Source organism: Melanerpes formicivorus, unplaced genomic scaffold, assembly GCF_026170545.1.
Source record: "Melanerpes formicivorus ecotype bairdi unplaced genomic scaffold, bMelFor1.0.p_v2 SCAF_45, whole genome shotgun sequence".
Classification (NCBI taxonomy): domain Eukaryota; kingdom Metazoa; phylum Chordata; class Aves; order Piciformes; family Picidae; genus Melanerpes; species Melanerpes formicivorus.
In genome coordinates, this window is record NW_027142397.1 from 5,045,324 (window position 1) to 5,062,297 (window position 16,974).

The 16,974-nt window shown below is 49.1% G+C and overlaps 2 protein-coding genes across 3 annotated transcripts in view; one reads left to right on the forward strand and one right to left on the reverse strand.

Annotated features, from left to right (window-relative positions):
* The window catches only part of FHL3 (four and a half LIM domains 3), a 28,940-nt gene extending 18,493 nt beyond the window's left edge, over positions 1–10,447 (reverse strand). Inside the window, exon 1 of one of the 2 annotated variants that reach the window (XM_068159383.1) lies at positions 10,364–10,447. The gene's annotated coding sequence lies outside the window, so the exon portion shown is untranslated. The remainder of the gene's footprint in view (positions 1–10,363) is intronic. The other variant, XM_068159384.1, reaches the window with a different exon arrangement.
* Positions 10,448–11,250: 803 nt separating this feature from the next.
* On the forward strand, positions 11,251–16,279 carry UTP11 (UTP11 small subunit processome component). Its single transcript, XM_068159385.1, has 8 exons — positions 11,251–11,411; positions 11,522–11,583; positions 12,159–12,261; positions 12,501–12,614; positions 13,279–13,372; positions 13,656–13,786; positions 15,330–15,440; positions 16,004–16,279. The coding sequence occupies exons 1-8, from the start codon at positions 11,349–11,351 to the stop codon at positions 16,085–16,087; spliced, it is 762 nt and encodes a 253-aa protein (XP_068015486.1). The 5' UTR covers positions 11,251–11,348; the 3' UTR covers positions 16,088–16,279.
* Positions 16,280–16,974: the final 695 nt, after the last annotated feature.

Consider the following 16,974-nt stretch of genomic DNA (forward strand, 5'->3'; position numbering starts at 1 on the left):
TCCAAGCCTCTGTCCATCTTCCTCCTTCTAAGATGCAGCACCTCCACTCATCAGCCTGGAATCCCTGACACCCACTAATGCATGTTAGAGACCTTTGTCACAAGCTGAAGTCTTTGTGAGCTGAGGGAAAAGGAAAGAAGAGAAGGAAGAGAAGGGCATGATCTTTAAGGTCCCTTCCACGCCAAACCATTCCGTGACAGGTTACAAAGTACAGTTAATCCAGACTCCAGATCTTTCAACCAAGCAACACCACCACGCCTTTGCTAGCTGCTCCTGCTAGTCAAACTCTGGGCTTTGAAAGCAAGCACGCTGAGCTGGAAGAAGGCAGTGGAGCAGTGCAGCACCAGGGGTTATGCACCACTTCAAACTGTGTTAGTTCTTAGGAAGAGGAAGAGCCATGTTTCCCTTAAATGAGGGTAGTGGAATTCCAAGGTGAGGTCAAAAGCCTGCCAAAAGTCAGCAGTTTAGGCTGGAATGTGGGCACATGATGCTGAGAGAAGCACTCCTTGCACTCCAAACCAGTTCAGGATCTACTTTCTTATTGCTGTTCTTCATTCCCCACCTGCACATCAGAGCAGTAACTAGGAGCACTGCCATCAGATGTGGAGCTCAGAGGAATTTCTGTCTTCAACCACACTGAACTTAGGCCTTCCAGACAGAGAGCTTATATTATTATTCAACTGCTTTCATTTCAGTAGAAGGGTTCAAACCCCAGTCATTTTTTTCCAGCAGGACTTACTTAGCTTGCAGGATGTTTTAGCAGAGAACATCACACAACCTGCAGCCACACAGATCTGCATGACAACAGAAGCCACCAAACCCCTGATAAACTCACATGAGGGAAATCCTGTGGGGGCTTGGATCACTCAAGAAACAAGGTTGGCTTACAGTTCTAGGAACAACTCGTGCAGGATGGGCTCTAAACTGGTGAGATAGTTCGGAAAAAGAAGTTAACATATGTTAATTATTTTTACAAATTGCATTTTATATTCAAACCAAACCCAACCCAAACAAACAAAACCAAATTCCTGAAGAGCTCAGGAGGCAGAGCTCAGCCTGGAAAGGATTTGTATGGTTCCACTGTAAGCCCACAGAGAGCAGGGATGTAGAACAGGCGCAGTTCCTTGCAGCTTTTTAGCTGATCCTGGGTTCTGCCTGACAAAGCTGGGATGATTCCTCCCGTTAAACACATTGCTGGTACTGAAACTCACCCTGATATTTCCTGCCCAGATAACAAGATCAGAACTGCAGTAATTTAAGTGAACACTTGAAATTGGGGTAAACAAATTGAAAAATATCAAGGTCATGTTTACATTCTGGGGGCAATAATTAAATATTTACCATCTCGTGGTTCCCAGTCTTCTAGGTTTCTGGAAGACATTCAGTTGGTCTGCTAAGATTCATTTGTTTCAAAATACATAAATAGAGTTCATTGTATTTACAAATAAAAAAGCAAGCTATCAGGGCTGCTTCCAGCTCTATTAAGGCACTTGGTGAATAATGTGCAAGCAATGCTCTTAGCAGGAGGCATCAGATGCCAGTCTCACTAATGCACACAAATATCTGTTAACCAAAACAGGTCTTGTATTTAGTTAATGCTCCCCTGCAGTAACTGGGCTCATTAATCACAGCAATATGAAAACCAGCTTGTGAACAGTTCAGTTCCCATTTTTATTTTCTCCCCTCCTCCCGTTGCTCCCAAATCCCCAGTGCTGAAATTGACTGATGAAATGTCTCCTCAGAGCTTGGAGTCTGATACTTGTGCTAAAGGATTACAAAACACAAGCCTCCGCGCCTGGCCCTTTTTCTACCAGAGAAGTTCCTGCATAACCTCAATGCAGCTTTACAAAATCAAGTAAACAAGAGGCACAGCTGAGACTGGGGGGGGGAGGAAAAGTTGGACTTGGCTTAGTCTCCATAGGGATCACTTTTTTCTGGCCAGCAGTTTGGAAAGGGTTATTTACTGGAGAGCCATTTTTCTTTTTCTGGAAGATGCTGAGGTTTCAGCAAAGTTTCTGCAGAGTATGCAACAGCATTCAGCCTTTGCTCAGCTAGAGTTAAATCACTGCAGCTCTCTGATGGCTCGAAGATTATGGGTGTAGGAAAAGGGAATGCTCGAGAGGGGAACTTTCAGCAGTCACCACCAAACTGCGGTTAAAACAGACACCAATGACTCTATTCAGCTCCCAAACCTCAGACAGTTTCCATTTTCTCAATAACAAAGCATTTTTGTGGAATGAGGTAACAGCTTCCATCTGCCAGGTCTAACTCTCCACTAAGATTTCTCCAGAGTGTGGCTGAGTGAGGGCTGGCCGGCTGAGTGGAGGCTGGAGTCCTCAGCCTGGGAAACAAAGGGACAGAGCTGCAGGAGAGGAGCCTCTGGGACCCTCACAGGAACTCTCCTGGGAGTCTGCATCAAATGTAGCCTCAAGTGAGCTCCAACCTGTGTACTGCTGAAGACTGAAAAAGGCCAGGGGAAGAGGGAGACTTTTCTCTGAGGATGGCCTGGGACAGGCAGAGGGAGCAGAGGACAAATGGGTGCCACAGGTTCAGCAGCTCATCATAAAAGTGCCAGGAGGATGGAACAGTGTGGTAAGGGAAGAGGGGGCTGTGGGCACCCACTGCAAGATGCTGAGTGTGAGAAGGAGCATGGACTCCCTGCTTCCAAGGACTGCTCCTGAGACCTGAAACACTGCAAACCTGAACCACAGCACTTACAGCCTCAGAACAGAGGCTGGGAGCAATTAGGGGTTTGTTCTTGCCTGTTTTTTGTATTTGTTAACCTCTTTCTTGGCCTCTCAGCCCCAGAGATGCTGAGCTCCTGCCCATTCTTTTGATTCAGGCAAAGTCAGCTGAGCTCCTCTGAAAAGCAGACTGTTGAACTTCCCTGGGATTCCAAGCCTCAGCTCCAGGTTCAACACATCTCAACTGCCTGTCCTACCAAAGAATGAGCAAAACAGAACACCACAACCTCAGGCTCACTCATGCAAGCAAAGGTAAAAAGCTTGGAATACCATAAAAAGATGTGCAGAGCACATAACATCGGGAAAGGATCTCTGTGGTGTGTGCAGGTCTTCTGGCTCTACTTTTGCCCCTGCATAATATAAATCCTTAAAGAGCAACGCAGGAACTTCTCCAGGACACTGCAGCAGCTGGTGAAACCCAACTCACCGGCAACCCAAGTAGAGCAATGTGCTAATTAGGAGAGAGATTTCCCTGCCAAAGATGCCAATTCTCTAGCCATCAATCTTTATTTCTGCAGCCTCCCAGACATGCACTGATGCAAACAAAGGAGAAGCTTTTTTAATATCAGAAAACATGGAGCATTTTCTCACCATGCTGCTCATCTCCTGAACAGCCTCCTACAACTTCACAGCTCTACATGCAGTTCTCCCCCCTAAAGCAGAGGCATTTTTTTCAGTTGGCTTTCTGAGGCCCTTGCATTCCTGCAGCACTTTCTCCTGAAGTTTTGAAAATATTAACATTGAGCTACTCCCTCTCTAGTTTAATACCACATACCCAGCTGGATACCTGGAGAACGTGGCTGACCTTCTTTCCCAGCCAGGACAAAACATTTCCCAAGCCAGTTTTCTTCCTCTGAAGAATGCTGCTGTCAAATCTCAAAACTCCACACTGCTAATACTAGCCTCTGTGCAAGGTCAGCCAGAGAGGACTTCCATCAGCGATGAGCTCTGCTAGGGAAGGCTCCCTGGAGACTATAAGAATAGCACAGTCAAGCCCAGATGGCAACAATGTGCAGAGCACATTTCCAGCACACAGTGACGGGGCAGAGGACTATGCAAACTGGAGTCCACCCTGATTTCTGCCATCTGATAGCTGAATGTTGAACTCTAGGCTGAGGCCTTTGGGAAAGGTCAAGATGGTCTTACACATTCTCAAGATACCGCTTTTGTTCTCACTCTTTGCTTCTCAAGTCCTTCGTTAAAAGATACTAATCTCTGTAAGGCAGCTATTTGGAGCCAAGAGTTTAGATATTATTGCAAAACATATGCTTAAAAGAGACTGGAAATGATGTTGGCAGCGTTACAGAGGGGAGCAAAGCGCAGCTTTGGGTCAAAACAACCGAAAAAGCCCAACAACAACAAAAACCCCCCAACAACTAAGCTAGTAAGCAATTCCCATGTGATAGTTTAGGAGAGCCAGCAAAAGCTTCTTCTAGAAAGAAAACAATACTGTGAGAACGAAGCTAACAAGAGCTGCCTCTTGGAAAAAGAAAACGGCCTGTAACGAGCCAGGGCATTGCCAACAATATATCCAAGAGGATCTTTCTGGGAAACCGACCCAAGAAATTACACTGGAAAGCCCTGAGGGACCAGGGACCTTGAGGCTGAAAGCTGGCAAATTGCTTCATCAGTTACTGCTGGTCCCACTGTGTTCTGCTACGTAAGAATAATTTGTTTCAGCCTACAGGTCTCTCAAGAGCAATGGGGAAACTCAGGCTGCTTCCTCTGGGAAGGGAAACGGAGTGCTCGGCAGAGCCCTGCCCAATGGGACGACTTTCCAAGGTTTCCCACCACCACTGACGTCCCTCTGGCCCAGCCCCTGGCCCAGCGTACCCAGCCTGGGGCTGTGCTCAACTTCTGCGCAGCCCAGGGCTTGGTGGTGCAACTGCTGCACACTGGGCTCTGCCCACCGACTACCTGCTGGGAAATCACCCCAGAGACCTCAGCCAGTGCTCCACAAGCCGGCAGCTGACACAGAAATGTCTAAAAGCATATTCTGGAGAGTCACTCACCCAAAATGGATGCAGTCAGAGCAATTCTGAGGTATCCTGTTTTTCAGAGGGATAAGGAGGAGACCTTGCTCTGTCTGTTTGAGAGAGATCAGTTAACACACAAGCAAATAGGAACTCCCATGCAAAGAGATAAAGGCAAAGGTTTTCTCTGCAGCCTTTTCACTTCCAGTCCAGCTACTCACAGTTACAGGAGTGTACAGAGAACACAGAAGACAGTGAATGCGATCTCCAAGCGTTCTTCTGTGCTGGCAGTAAAAACAAATCATCCTGCACTGGCAGGGGACATCAAGATGCTGTCTAATGACTTTCCTCCTCTTCCAACTCCTTTTCTGATTCATATTGCTGTCTTCCTTGCAATTGACCTAAATAACATGTTCAGGCAGCGCTGGGAGCATTTCTGCCTCATACTTCAACAGCAGCAAGATCTCCACGTCTGGAGAGGGTCTTTCTCAGGGAAGTCAGACTACAGGTGGCTTAGGAGAGTCTTTACTGAGAAAGGAAGAGAAGCACCCTGTCTTGTCTCATTTCATCAGGAAGACTTCCTGGCTGCAGAAGAACAAAGGTTGCCCAGGAGCAGAGCAAACAGAGGCTCCATCTGTGCCCAAGCCCCAGAAGATCTGAACAATGTGGGCAGAGTATTCAGTTACCTCACTTCCAGGTGTGCTGTCAGCATGAGCCATGACTGGCTTGGGATGAAAGAAGAAAAAACTGTTCGTAGATCTGGACTTGTCTGCATCATTCATGGTAATTATTGCCCAGCAGCCTTTAATTCATATCACACTCACAGCCCTCAGCTTCTCTAGAAGCATTTGATCACTGCTTGCCGTTCCACCAAAGAGGCTGGAGGACAAGACTGCACTGTTCCACCAGAGCCAAAGGCACACTGACCCTGGCCTCAGGAAAAGGAAAGCAAAGAAAGCCCCTGCAAAAGGACTTCAGCAGGTCAGCCGTGCTCAGACACACAGTGATTCTGCATCCTAGCAACACTCAAGCACTGCAAACAGTTGTAGATCCACACAGCTGTAGCACCTCTCCAGCTATTCGCTTCAGCACCTTCTGTAACAGAGCTCAACAGCACTGCATCACACAATGCAGGGACAAGCCAACCCCTATCACTCCACACTGCCTTCACACACACAGATTTCTGATCCTCTCCCAAATCTCATTCTTCCCTATACCACAAGTTCAGGCACTCCTGATAGCCACTCACCTCCTTACAAACCCCAGCAGACTACTGACCTCAATGTTACCTCACAGCAACAGCCTTCACTGGCTCTGTACAGAGGACATAAAAAGTGAAAAGTCAATTGAAAATGCTCTTAGTGCCAAGGAAATGGACTGTGGGAGATACAGGAAAGTATTCCTAGGCTGCATGGACTACCATAGCACTTCCAGCTCCAGAGCTAGCCCAGGGCTTGCATGCTGCACCTTGCAAGGCAGGCAGAATATCCTCAGCAGCCTAACAGATCTGTCTGTGTGCACCCTTTGAATCAGAAAAGGGAAGTTATGAGCTGCATCACCTCTTCTCCAGGTAACTGAGCTTCAAAACTAAAGCAGAAAAGAAGCTAGCAGAACTCACCCATCTTTGTGCTGCAGCATGCCTGTTCAATCCACAACAGCTAGCCTGTATCTGTTATCTCTACATTTTTCATTAGCTCATGTTTACTTTGGCTGCACATCCAAGCAGTCATTGAAACAGGGTGAGAGAGGAAAATCTTGGACTCTCAACAATGGCCAAGCACTTTAATCTGCCACTGGGGACAATGACTTGACTCCTATTGGCGTTTAGTGCTGGCAGGGTCAAGTGTAACATGTGCTGCAGGAAGCACTAGGGAAGCAGATCTGCAGCCATTCCAACAACACTGAGCATTTCCTTGAGCTATTCAGAGGTCCCTTTCCCCCTCATGTAGAGAAAACGGCCCCAGCTGTCCCGTCACCTGCACTGGCTTCTCCACTCACTGGATTTATGGCATTGGAGATTGCTAACAGCTCCAGGTTAGATACAGCACATTCCTCTGGCTTGTAGCTCAGACGATCAAAACTAAGTAAGGAAGCACTTCAGATGATGTCCTTGGCATCAGCCACCAGGCTGGTACTGGAAGATAATTTATATTCCTGAACAGAACCAGCACTGGGCAGGTTGGGTATAAACAATCACAAACTCTTGTTCAGCAAGGACACAAAGCAGAAGGCAGATGTGAGCTAATGTTAACAGTTGGATGACCACTGGCCAAATAAAACCAAAGTGAGACTGCACAAAGAACAAGAATATCACTTTCAGGATTTTTATTCCATTGGTTATTTGGATTAATGCCTTTCTAATCACTCTTGATTAACAATAAACTTAACCCTACTGGAGATGTCTTTCTGATCCCTCCCAGAGTAACATTATCCTCTCGGTGGGCTCCTGTTGAGTAAGGGCAGAATCATCTGTTAAAACTGCTCTCCATTTAGCAAAAAAAAAAAACTCAACAGACACAAAGTGAGTCACTCAGCAGAGGCAGTTCTGCTAGGATGAAATACAGGAAGGTGGAAGCCATGTGGCATTCTTCCATTTCCCCTTTCCTTTCACAATCAGACCCTTGATATTTTCTTCAACAGGAAAGCTGACACTCCCCCTCTGTAAACTGCTGACAATTGTATTTTACACCTGGCAAAACCAGGGCAGAACGGAAGGAAGAGAAGAAACAAAGACCACAGACTTTTCTCAGCAACTACATCTCCACAGAATGGAGCTTTTTTCTTTCCATCTGTAGCTAAAGACCCACTGGTTCTTAATGGCCCCAGTCTAGTCACCACAGAGCTTTCATGGGAAATGCCACCTCCTCTCTGCCAGATGACAGCACAATGGGGAGCGCTGCAGCAGCTTCACAGCAAGCAGCAGAGCTGTCAAGTCCCCTTGAAACCAGCAGAGCTGGGTGCTCTGAGGTGGGCACAGGCAATCCAGGAACAGTGGCTGTCAACAAGGGGTACGAATGCTGAACGCCAGAGGAGAACAGGCTTCCTCACTGGAGCTGGCACAAGAAATTCTGAAGCTGTTTGCCCATTTGGCTTTCGTTCAGAGCAGCCAGTCCTCAGTTTTCCATAAACACCTTCTTTGTCTATGGAAACTCGCATGCAGAAGGTGAGGCAGAGGTAAGAAGGTTGACTTTCATGCCTCTTTCCTGAGGCTACTGCTGCAATTAGGGCTCTTTGAGCATGACCTTATGCAAGCCAAGGACAGTGAAAACACCCCAGACCTGAATGAGGAGCCCAGCAGGCCACTGTGAACATCTTGTGTATCAGTGTTGTGAGCACCATAGAAGTATTTTTGCAGGGAGAGGGTTAGGGCACTAAAAGTAATCAATTTATTCCATTTTCCTGCTGACATTTCAGAACACAGCAGGTCATGCCACAGCATCATCTCAGCTGCAATTATGACCCAGTAAAAGCATCTTACCCCACAGAGCAAGCAAGTCCTGGCTGTGAACAGAACCAAGACCCTCAAAGTTGGTGCACTGGGAATTTCAGCACCGTGCCCACAGAGAAGGTTTTCTTGGCTCCATCAGCTAAGGGTTCATCTCCATCCTGAAGCTGTTTGGCCCCAGAACCCCACAGGACATCTCTGAGCTCATACACCTCAGAAAACTCTTGACCTGTGAGCACTGCCTGGAGCTACACAAGGCACTCTACAGAACAAGAAATTGTGTGTCACCAGGGCAACCACAGCGCCACAGGCCAGCAAAGAGGCTCCAGCCTTTCTTCCCCATGATCACCTCAGAGTGCTGAGCCACCCAGCTGCTGTCTGTGTCCTTGGACAGTATGGCTGCCTCAGAGTCCGCTCTAAAACAAACTGCAATGTAAACAGGATGCAGAGCTGATAGCAGACACGCTGCAGAAGCCTACAGCAGATCCTTCAGTGACCTGCTGTCCTCCAGAGACCAGAGAACCAGCCCGACCTTCAGCACACTAGTCCCTGTTCAGATCTTCAGGTGCTGTTCTGAAGGGTGGGAAGATACAGAGCTCTTCCCTCAAAAGACACCTCAAAAACATCCAATATGGAGACACAGTGGTTTCTCCAGGAGCTGAGACCATGGAACTGTTCACAAGATTCCTGTTAGGGAATTCTGGATATTTCCAAACACCACCCAGCCTTTGGTGCGTCCCTGCCACTCCCTATGACAGGTTTAAGGAGTTCCTATTGCAAAACACACTTTTTGTTATAGAGCATCCACTATAATTAGTGCCCACAACTAACTATATCGCCAACATTTTTGTCTCCTCTGCTATACCACGAGTCTTAAAAGCACACAAGACTGCAGCTCTGGCTGGGCAGGAATTAAACTAACACTCACAACTCCATGCCTCCAAGAGAGCCATATGGTCACCATCCTGGGAAAAGGAAAGAAGATGGCACAAAAATAAGCCAGGACAGAAGTGAAGCTTCCCTTCTCCCACTGCCCAGCTGCTGGCCTGCCTGTCCAGAGGTCAAACTGTATTTTGACAAAGCAAATTAGGGCAATGAGGCAGCTTCAACACCTCTGTGAACATCAGAAAAACATTACTGATGGCAAAGGTGGATATTTAAAGATGAGAGATTGAGGAAACAGGCAAGAAAACGTTTCTCAGAAATAGGGCTATTTGACAATCACACCTTCCCAGCAGTTCAAGGAGCCGCTGAGTGCTTGGTCAGGGCTCAGAAAAGCTAATGAAATCTTCCCTGAGCTGCCACCAGCAGAAGGAATTCCCCAGACCCTCAGCCTGGTCTATGGGGCCTTACCCCAGGGCTTTCCGTGTGCGAATCATCTTTATGATTTCCAAGAAGGGGAAGCAGCAAAGGCCATGCCCGGAGGTGCGAGTCAGCGGAGGGCAATTCCCCCAACACGCCGCACCCAGGGCAACTGTAACATAAACCCAACACTTCCCTGAGCTCTCATGGAAGAGTCCAAGTGATGAACCTAACCACAGGTACAAGCACTGACAAAACTGGAAAACAAACCAGAAAATGTTACCTTTTCTTAGGAAAACTTAACAAATCGAAACAAAATTGTGTCCGGTAACAAACCAAACCAACAACAGTTTGCAAAGGTGCTGAGCCGTCTGTTAACCCCAGGATGCAAACCGTGACTTTGACTCTTTGTTTAACCCCCACACAAAAAGCAAAGCTTTGAGTGGTCCTTCCCAAACCCTGGGACCCTCGGGACACAGCAACCGAGGAGGATTTGTTGGAAAAGTCTCTGCCCTGCGTGCGAGCGTTTGGGTTATTTCCCACTTTATTGGTAGGGTAAAGTTTCATTTTTTCGTAGTAAAGCACAGCTCAAAGCGCTGCAACTGCACAGCCCGGAGGAGGCACGGCCCAAGGACTTTCTTTTCCTTTCAGAAAACGGTTCAAGCTGTGCTTCCCAGGACAGCCGGCGCGGAGCTCTCTGGACGAGATGCATCCCGGGCAGCGACACAGCAAACGCAGCCGGGGCCGGTGGCGCCCCGTCTCCGGAGGGAGCAAGGGAACACCACCGCGGGGACACCTTCCTCCCAGCCCCTCCCCGCTCCCCCGGGGCCAAAGCGCACGGCAACTCTCGCCGCCGCTGGCCCCGGGCTCCCGCCACCGCCCGTCCCGACCCGACCCACCTGGTCGGTGTCCCGAGGCCGTACCCGGCTCGCTGCTCGCCTGGCGGTGGGCAGGCTTCACTCGGCTCGGCTCCGCTCGGCTCTGCTCGCCAGCCCCACGGCGCGGCGCGGAGCCCGACCTGGGGCGGGGCTGAGGGGCGGCGGGCTGGGCTGGGCCGGGCCGGGGGCGGTGGACTCAGTCGCCCGGTGCCCGCCCCGCACAAGCTCTTACTCCGAGTGAATGCGAGCGGCACCCTGTCGACAGCCCAAGCATCCGTTCCCGACCCCAGCGGGATGCGCCCCGGGACGCAGCTGTACGCCCCTCCCAGGGCAGCCAGCCGGGCACTAGTCGCTTCGCCTCCCTATTCGCTTACAAGCCGCCATCCCAGAGCCCTGCTGCCACGGAGCCGCCCGCCCCTCTTCCCCGCTGCGAGGCAAGGCAAAGCGCGGCGCTGTCGGCGGGCCGGGAGAACCACAGTGCCAGGCTCCGGTAGAACCGGCCAGCTGCGGGCTCTTCTGTCCCTGAGCGGGGCATGGAGAAACGCACCAGCTCCCGTCCCCAGGGAAGTCCCGGTCTCGGCTCCCGGCACAGAGCAGCCCCACGGAGCTGCCCACGCCGCCACCTGCCCCGCGGCTCCCCCTTCTGGCAGCGCCGGCTCCCCGCAACCGGACGGGGGAAGAGAGACGGGAAGAGAGACGCGTAGAGCGCGGCGGGTGCCCGGCCATACCGGCCCCCGAACGAGGCTCGGAGCACTGCGGACACGCCGCACCCAGACCACCCTGCAACGGCGGGACCCTTTTAAAGATTCATCCGGCGCCGCGGGGAGCCCCGGTCAGCCCGGCGAGGGGGCGGGACCCGCCGTGGCCATGGAGACGGAGCCACCTCTGACCCCGCGGCGCCTCCCCTTCCGCCTCCTGCGCGGCACGGGGCTGCGGCGGCGCCGATCCGAGCCGGCGCGGCGTGGCCGGCTGTGGGTTTAGAGTCGGACGAGCAGAAGCCGTCGCCATGTCATCCGCCTTCAGGAAAGCCGCTAAGTCGGGGCAGCGCCCGCATCGCGAGCGGGCACAGGTCGGTGCGCCGGGCTGGGCCGAACCGAGCCGAGCCGGGCTCGATTGGACAGGGCCGGGCCGTGGCCGGGATCGGCAGCCGCCCATTGCCGTTCTACCTTTCTCCCCTAGCCTGCCTCCCGGAAGAAGCTTGGCTTGCTAGAGAAGAAGAAGGATTACCGGCTCCGCGCCCAGTGAGTGGCGCCTCCGCGGGGGTGGGCGGCTGGGGTGACCCCGGGTTGGCCTGAGCGGCTTCCGCAGCACAGGGTCGGGATGGCCGGGGCGGGTAGCAGCCAGCAGGGGTGGTGGTCCCAGCGTGGCTGTCCCCGATCCTACCTGCCAGGCTGCTTCAAAGAACCGGGACAGGGACATGTCTCTGCGCTGAGGCAGAGGGAAGGGGAGGGTGGAGGGCGAAAGCATCACAACATCGCTGTCGTTGTGATTAATGCCGAACTTAGCTTTATCTTCCGTCTTTAATGGCTCATTCTGGAGAAGATCCAGGAGTTTGAAGCAGCTCTGTAAGCTTTGCAGTATAGTGAATGTCCATTGCTCCCTTAACACGGTTGGACACTATTCGCTTTAAGGTTTGTTAAGGAACAAACTGTAAAGCTAACACTCTTTGTTGGTGTCTACCTCCACATTTGGAGTCTTGTCTGCTGTCTCAAAGCTCTGGGCATCATATTGAAGGACTCAGCATCTCATCAGGGAGTGTGAACGTGGAGAAGCTGCTGATCAAGTGATTCCTTTTTGTTTTTTTTTTTTTTCCCAGAGACTATCACAAGAAACAAAATGCACTCAGAGCGCTTCAAAAGAAAGCGCTGGACAAGAATCCTGATGAGTTCTACTTTAAAATGATACGTTCACAGCTCCAGGTGAGAAACTAAATGGCTTTCTGTGGCTCTAAGTAACTTGGTTTTTTTTTTTCCAACCTTGTTTTTGGCTTAATCTACAAATTAGTAAATAAAATAGCAGGCTTGGTTTGGTGCCTGTGAAAGGCTTTGAAGAAGATGAGGGGCAAAGGACAAAAGTTTCTTCTAGCTTTTACTATTAGGACCCATAGTACACTGTAACTGGAGTGGTGACTCTAAGTGCTGTGTCTGCCTGGTTTCAGGATGGAGTTCATGTAGTGAAGCAGCCAAAGGATGAAGTGACCCCGGAGCAGATGAAACTGATGAGGACACAGGATATTAAATATGTGGAAACTAAAAGAGTGGCAGAAGCCAAGGTAATGCTTCACTTCTTTAGAGTTTTCCACTTTGCCCAGAATTGTTCTCTTTGTGGTGCTGGTGGTTGTTAGCTCTTGTGTTTAGGGTTAGTGAAATCTGATTGTGTAGTGCTGGAAATGGCAGATGGACATTTCAGTGGAGCTGAGCATGTGGAACCTAGAGGTACAATAGGTAACAAAACCTCTACTACACATTATAAAACAGCAATTTCTGATCTGGATTTCAGACATCAAAGATAGGTTATTGCTTCTTTATAAAGAAGTGAGGGTTGTTTGAGTATGGTGGGCAGGCAATCAATAGAAATGTGGCCCACTGAAAGTGTTTTCTGGTCCCACGTTGATCAACGCTGCAGATAGAAAATTAAAACAAGTCAGCTTTCAATTTTCCTTCCTCCTCCTGCTGGTGATCTCTCGTGGCAGTCATTCCCCCTTTTGTCTGCCGTACAGATAATGCTTTGCAAAGGGCATTGTGCACGTTTGGGTGGGTAACACCAGAAATCAGCTAGCATCTTCTCCAAGGGGTTATGGAGACATGGCATAAACATGGGCCAGGTGTATTTTCAGATGGGAAGGAAGGGTTTGGATGCCCGAGAAGCAGACAGGCAGGGTTGCAGGGGGGGTTCTGTGCCCAGGCTGGCAGTGCCCATCAGTTCTCTTCCCACAGAAAATCGAGCGGCTGAAGTCGGAGCTCCATCTGCTGGACGCCGAGGGGAAGAGCCCCAACAAGCATCTCTTCTTCCTGGACAGCCGCAAAGAAGGCAAGGCTCAGACTGCTGCTGATAGAAACCTTCTGGGATGTTCCCTTGGTGGCTGTTTAAACCAGTACAGCGCTTTCTTCATGCTTTTATCATAGAAGAAAAGACTAGTTGTTTTACCTAATTCAGATGGTCTAGAAATCTCTTTTGGGATCTACAGCAGACCTCATTTCTGCAGGAGCTGTGTCGCTGGGATGCCCTTTGCTGACCCTGCTTAAACTGCATGTTTGGAAGGTTTGCTGAGCATCCAAGAAGCTCATGTGAGTTTCTCTTTTTTTATTTACAGTTCAGGAGTTTGATATTGCAACTCATCTGGACACTGTCCCAGAGCTTGTGGGTAGGGTGTACAACCGACCGACCATTGCGACGCTGCAGAAAGAGACTCTGAAGGGAGCCACTGATCCTGTCCACTTAAAGGTACTGCTGCTATTTGTACTCTGGTTGCCTTAATGTTCTGTATCTTTTATGTAATCAACACTAAAAAGGATTCCTTGGACTGTTGTGGAGGAGAACAAAGTTCTTCGTCATCCTGGTGGCACAGGACATCACTTAAATCATCAAGTGCCTGGAACTTGTAGTCACATTTTCTCCTGGACCAACATGGAGATTGTGGTCAGTTGTATTCCAGCCCCTGTGGATTATAAATCAAGAGTTGTGGCCTGTGGACCAGAAAGAGATAGTAGAGATCTGACCAGGCAGTTTCCTTGGCAACGTGGATATATTTTCTGCACTGCATGACATACACCTATGGGATTGGCTTTACACTGGATTGCTGCAATTTTAAGGGTGATTTTGCAGCATCCACTGTTGTGTCTTCCCTCGTGCCTCCCCAAAACCCCCCTTGCATCTCTGTTCAGGGATGTGAAGAAGCTTATTCCAACAGAGATGTGTTTGGGCATTTTTCATTTAGGTTCTGAGTGAAGTGTCTTGACATTCAAGATTTGTATCCCTCCTTCTCAAAGACATCTAAGCTGTAGTCTCATTTTCTGGCTTAAAGTTTCAGGATCCTTCAGGATTGCTTACACAATCCACTTTGATTCTGATGTTTTAACATCACAGCATTTTCATTCTAGAAGTAGCTACACTCAGCTCTAATGTGGCAAATACCTCTTAAGTAGGTTAGAGCTGTTGGGCAGGTCCATGAGCCTGAGCTGGTCTGCGCAAGGCAAGAGCAAATTTGCCTGAAATTGCCAATCAATAAATTTGTAACCTGCTGTTTTCTGACTCAGATGTCAGATAACAACCCCCCCTGTGGTCCTTTTCTCCTTGCCAGCTTTCTCAGGTTGGCTTGTCAGTAAAGCAGTTGGACAAGTTGTAGACTGACAAGTTTTCTTTTCCAAAGGCCTGAGTCATATTTCAGGCATGTTGGGATTCGCTCTCCTTGATTTAATTACTTGGATCACACCTGCAGCAATGCCACTTCTGTGCTGGGAAAGCCATCTGCTCTTCGTAGGTAAAACGTGACCAAACAAGTTGCATTTTGGGAGGCCTCTGTGCAGTTTCTAAGCACTTCAGGAACTGGTCTCAGGTCTTTGTTTTTTTTTTTTCCCCCTCCTCTGGATGAGTTTGGGTTTCATTAGGGAGTTAAACATTACCTGGCACTTCAACAGTGAAATTCAGAGGACTTAGAAAAAGGAAATTCCGGCCACTTAATTGAGCAGCATCTAAGCTAGGTTAGAAGAGGTTCAGGGTTTTATGTGTGGATTTAGGAGATTAAAACCAGCACAAAGAAGACCCAGCTGCAAAAACCTCTAGTGTGAAAATGAAGGTTTTAAAATGCTTCTCTGAAATCTGCCCACATCACTGAAGCAGCATTCTCTGATGGATTGAAAATTGGAAAGCAACGTTTGTGCCTCAGCAGGAAGTCAGTTACAGCCCTGCTCCTCTCTCAAGTAAGTTACAGACCACAGTGTCTTAAGCTTAAAAAAGCTTCTTCTTTTCTTTTGTTTCCCCTCTCCAGAAATTAGCCCAGCAAAGGAAGAACCAGTACGACCTCCTGAAGCAGCGCATCGAACGAGAGAAGGCCATGTTTGTTGTGGCACAGAAAATCCAGACACGTAAAGATCTTTTGGTGAGGGATTTGGTTCTGGTTCTTCGTTTTTCCTGTGTGCATTTCTTCACTCTGGCCTTACCCTGCAGCTTCCAGGTAGCTCCAAAACACTACTGATCCTCTTTTAGCACAGAAAAAGGAGATTAAAGCATTCCAGCTGTGCCGTGGCTGCTAAATCGTATCTGCTAGTTCAACTCTTGCAGTGTCAGCAAGGAAAAAGATTCAGTTTTGGAGTGGTGCTCACAAGTCTCTAAAATGCTGTTGCTACTCTTGATTAGGAGGAGTAGCAGGGGCAAGGAAGTGTTTCTGTAGGTGATGAAAAGATCTTAAAAACCTCAATGGGCAATAAATGGTTTCTGTCACTGGGGACTCACCCTTCACCAGTGCCTGCGAACAGAGCAGGTTGTGCCTGAGAACCAAGAGGTGAAAAAGCAGATGGAAATAACTGTTCTCACCTGAACAGTGCAAAGTGCCATCTTGCACCAGTGCCTTGTCAGTCCCAGTCAAGGAATTCTCTGTGAGGTGGGATTTTTCTTCTTACTTGGCAACAGACCTTTTTTTTCCTTGCTCTTTTGTGTTTCCAGGACAAAACCCATAAAGTGAAGGTGAAGAAAGAGACAACAACCAGTCCAGCTATTTACAAATTCAAGTTTCAGCGGAAACGTTAACCATCCCACTAACTATTGTTACCATCCTTGCTTCCAAAGAGAGAGCATTCCCCTCAGGAGGCACTGATGCACCGTTTGTGCTTCGCTGCAGCCTCCTAGCACCGTTACAACGCATTATCGTGGGCCTGCGGTATACATATTGTATCTAATTAATTGATTAATAAATCAGAGCTTGTTCTCTTGGTGTTTACAGTGGGGAGCCACAGGAGGTACTTGAAGAGTCTTGTAAGACACAGCATAAACAAGCCCTGAGAAGTCAAGGTCAAAACTTGGGCTGGAGGGTGGGTTCACACAGCATGTGCTGCAGTGGGACCACGATGTGACATGTCCAAAACCACCAGAGATTTCAGATCAACTTTTTTATCTGTCTCTTTCAAGCAGGTTAGAGCTGAATTATTTAATACCTTCCTAATAACTACCCTCTTCCCCCCTTAAATAGCTCTTCACTTTTCCCATTCCACTTATCTGCACAAAGTATTTCACTTTAGCAGTTAAGAGGCAACAGGCATTGCTGAGGGCATGCAGCCACGTTCAGGTACATTGTTAGGAAGGGGTTTCTTTCTTCCACTGTGCAGAAAGGAAGGAGAACTTGGCCTTTGTGGATGATCTCCATGGCTGAGAAGCTGTTTGTTCTTTCCCTGCGTTCTCCTGTGCAGTGGGGCAGTGTCTGTGCCCCTCCACGTGGAGTTTCCAGTGCTGCCGATGAGGTGTGACAGATGATACTGAAACACATAGAGGGAGAGGCAAAGCCGGTCCTGTGCTCAGGTGCCTGCAGCGTTGGTGGTTGGAGGGGGTGTCAGTGAGAACAATGGAGACAATCCCGGAGCGTCCTGGAGCAGTTGGGGCAAGTTGGGAGTCTGGGCGTTAGCATTCCTGCTCTTATCTCA

Bases quoted from the DNA above. Each gene is read 5' to 3' on its own strand.
- UTP11 (XM_068159385.1), top strand. From the start codon at position 11,349: ATGTCATCCGCCTTCAGGAAAGCCGCTAAGTCGGGGCAGCGCCCGCAT. The intron at 11,412-11,521 runs GTCGGTGCGCCG...TTTCTCCCCTAG, and splicing joins CGCATCGCGAGCGGGCACAG to CCTGCCTCCCGGAAGAAGCT. The intron at 13,373-13,655 runs GCAAGGCTCAGA...TTTTATTTACAG, and splicing joins CCTGGACAGCCGCAAAGAAG to TTCAGGAGTTTGATATTGCA.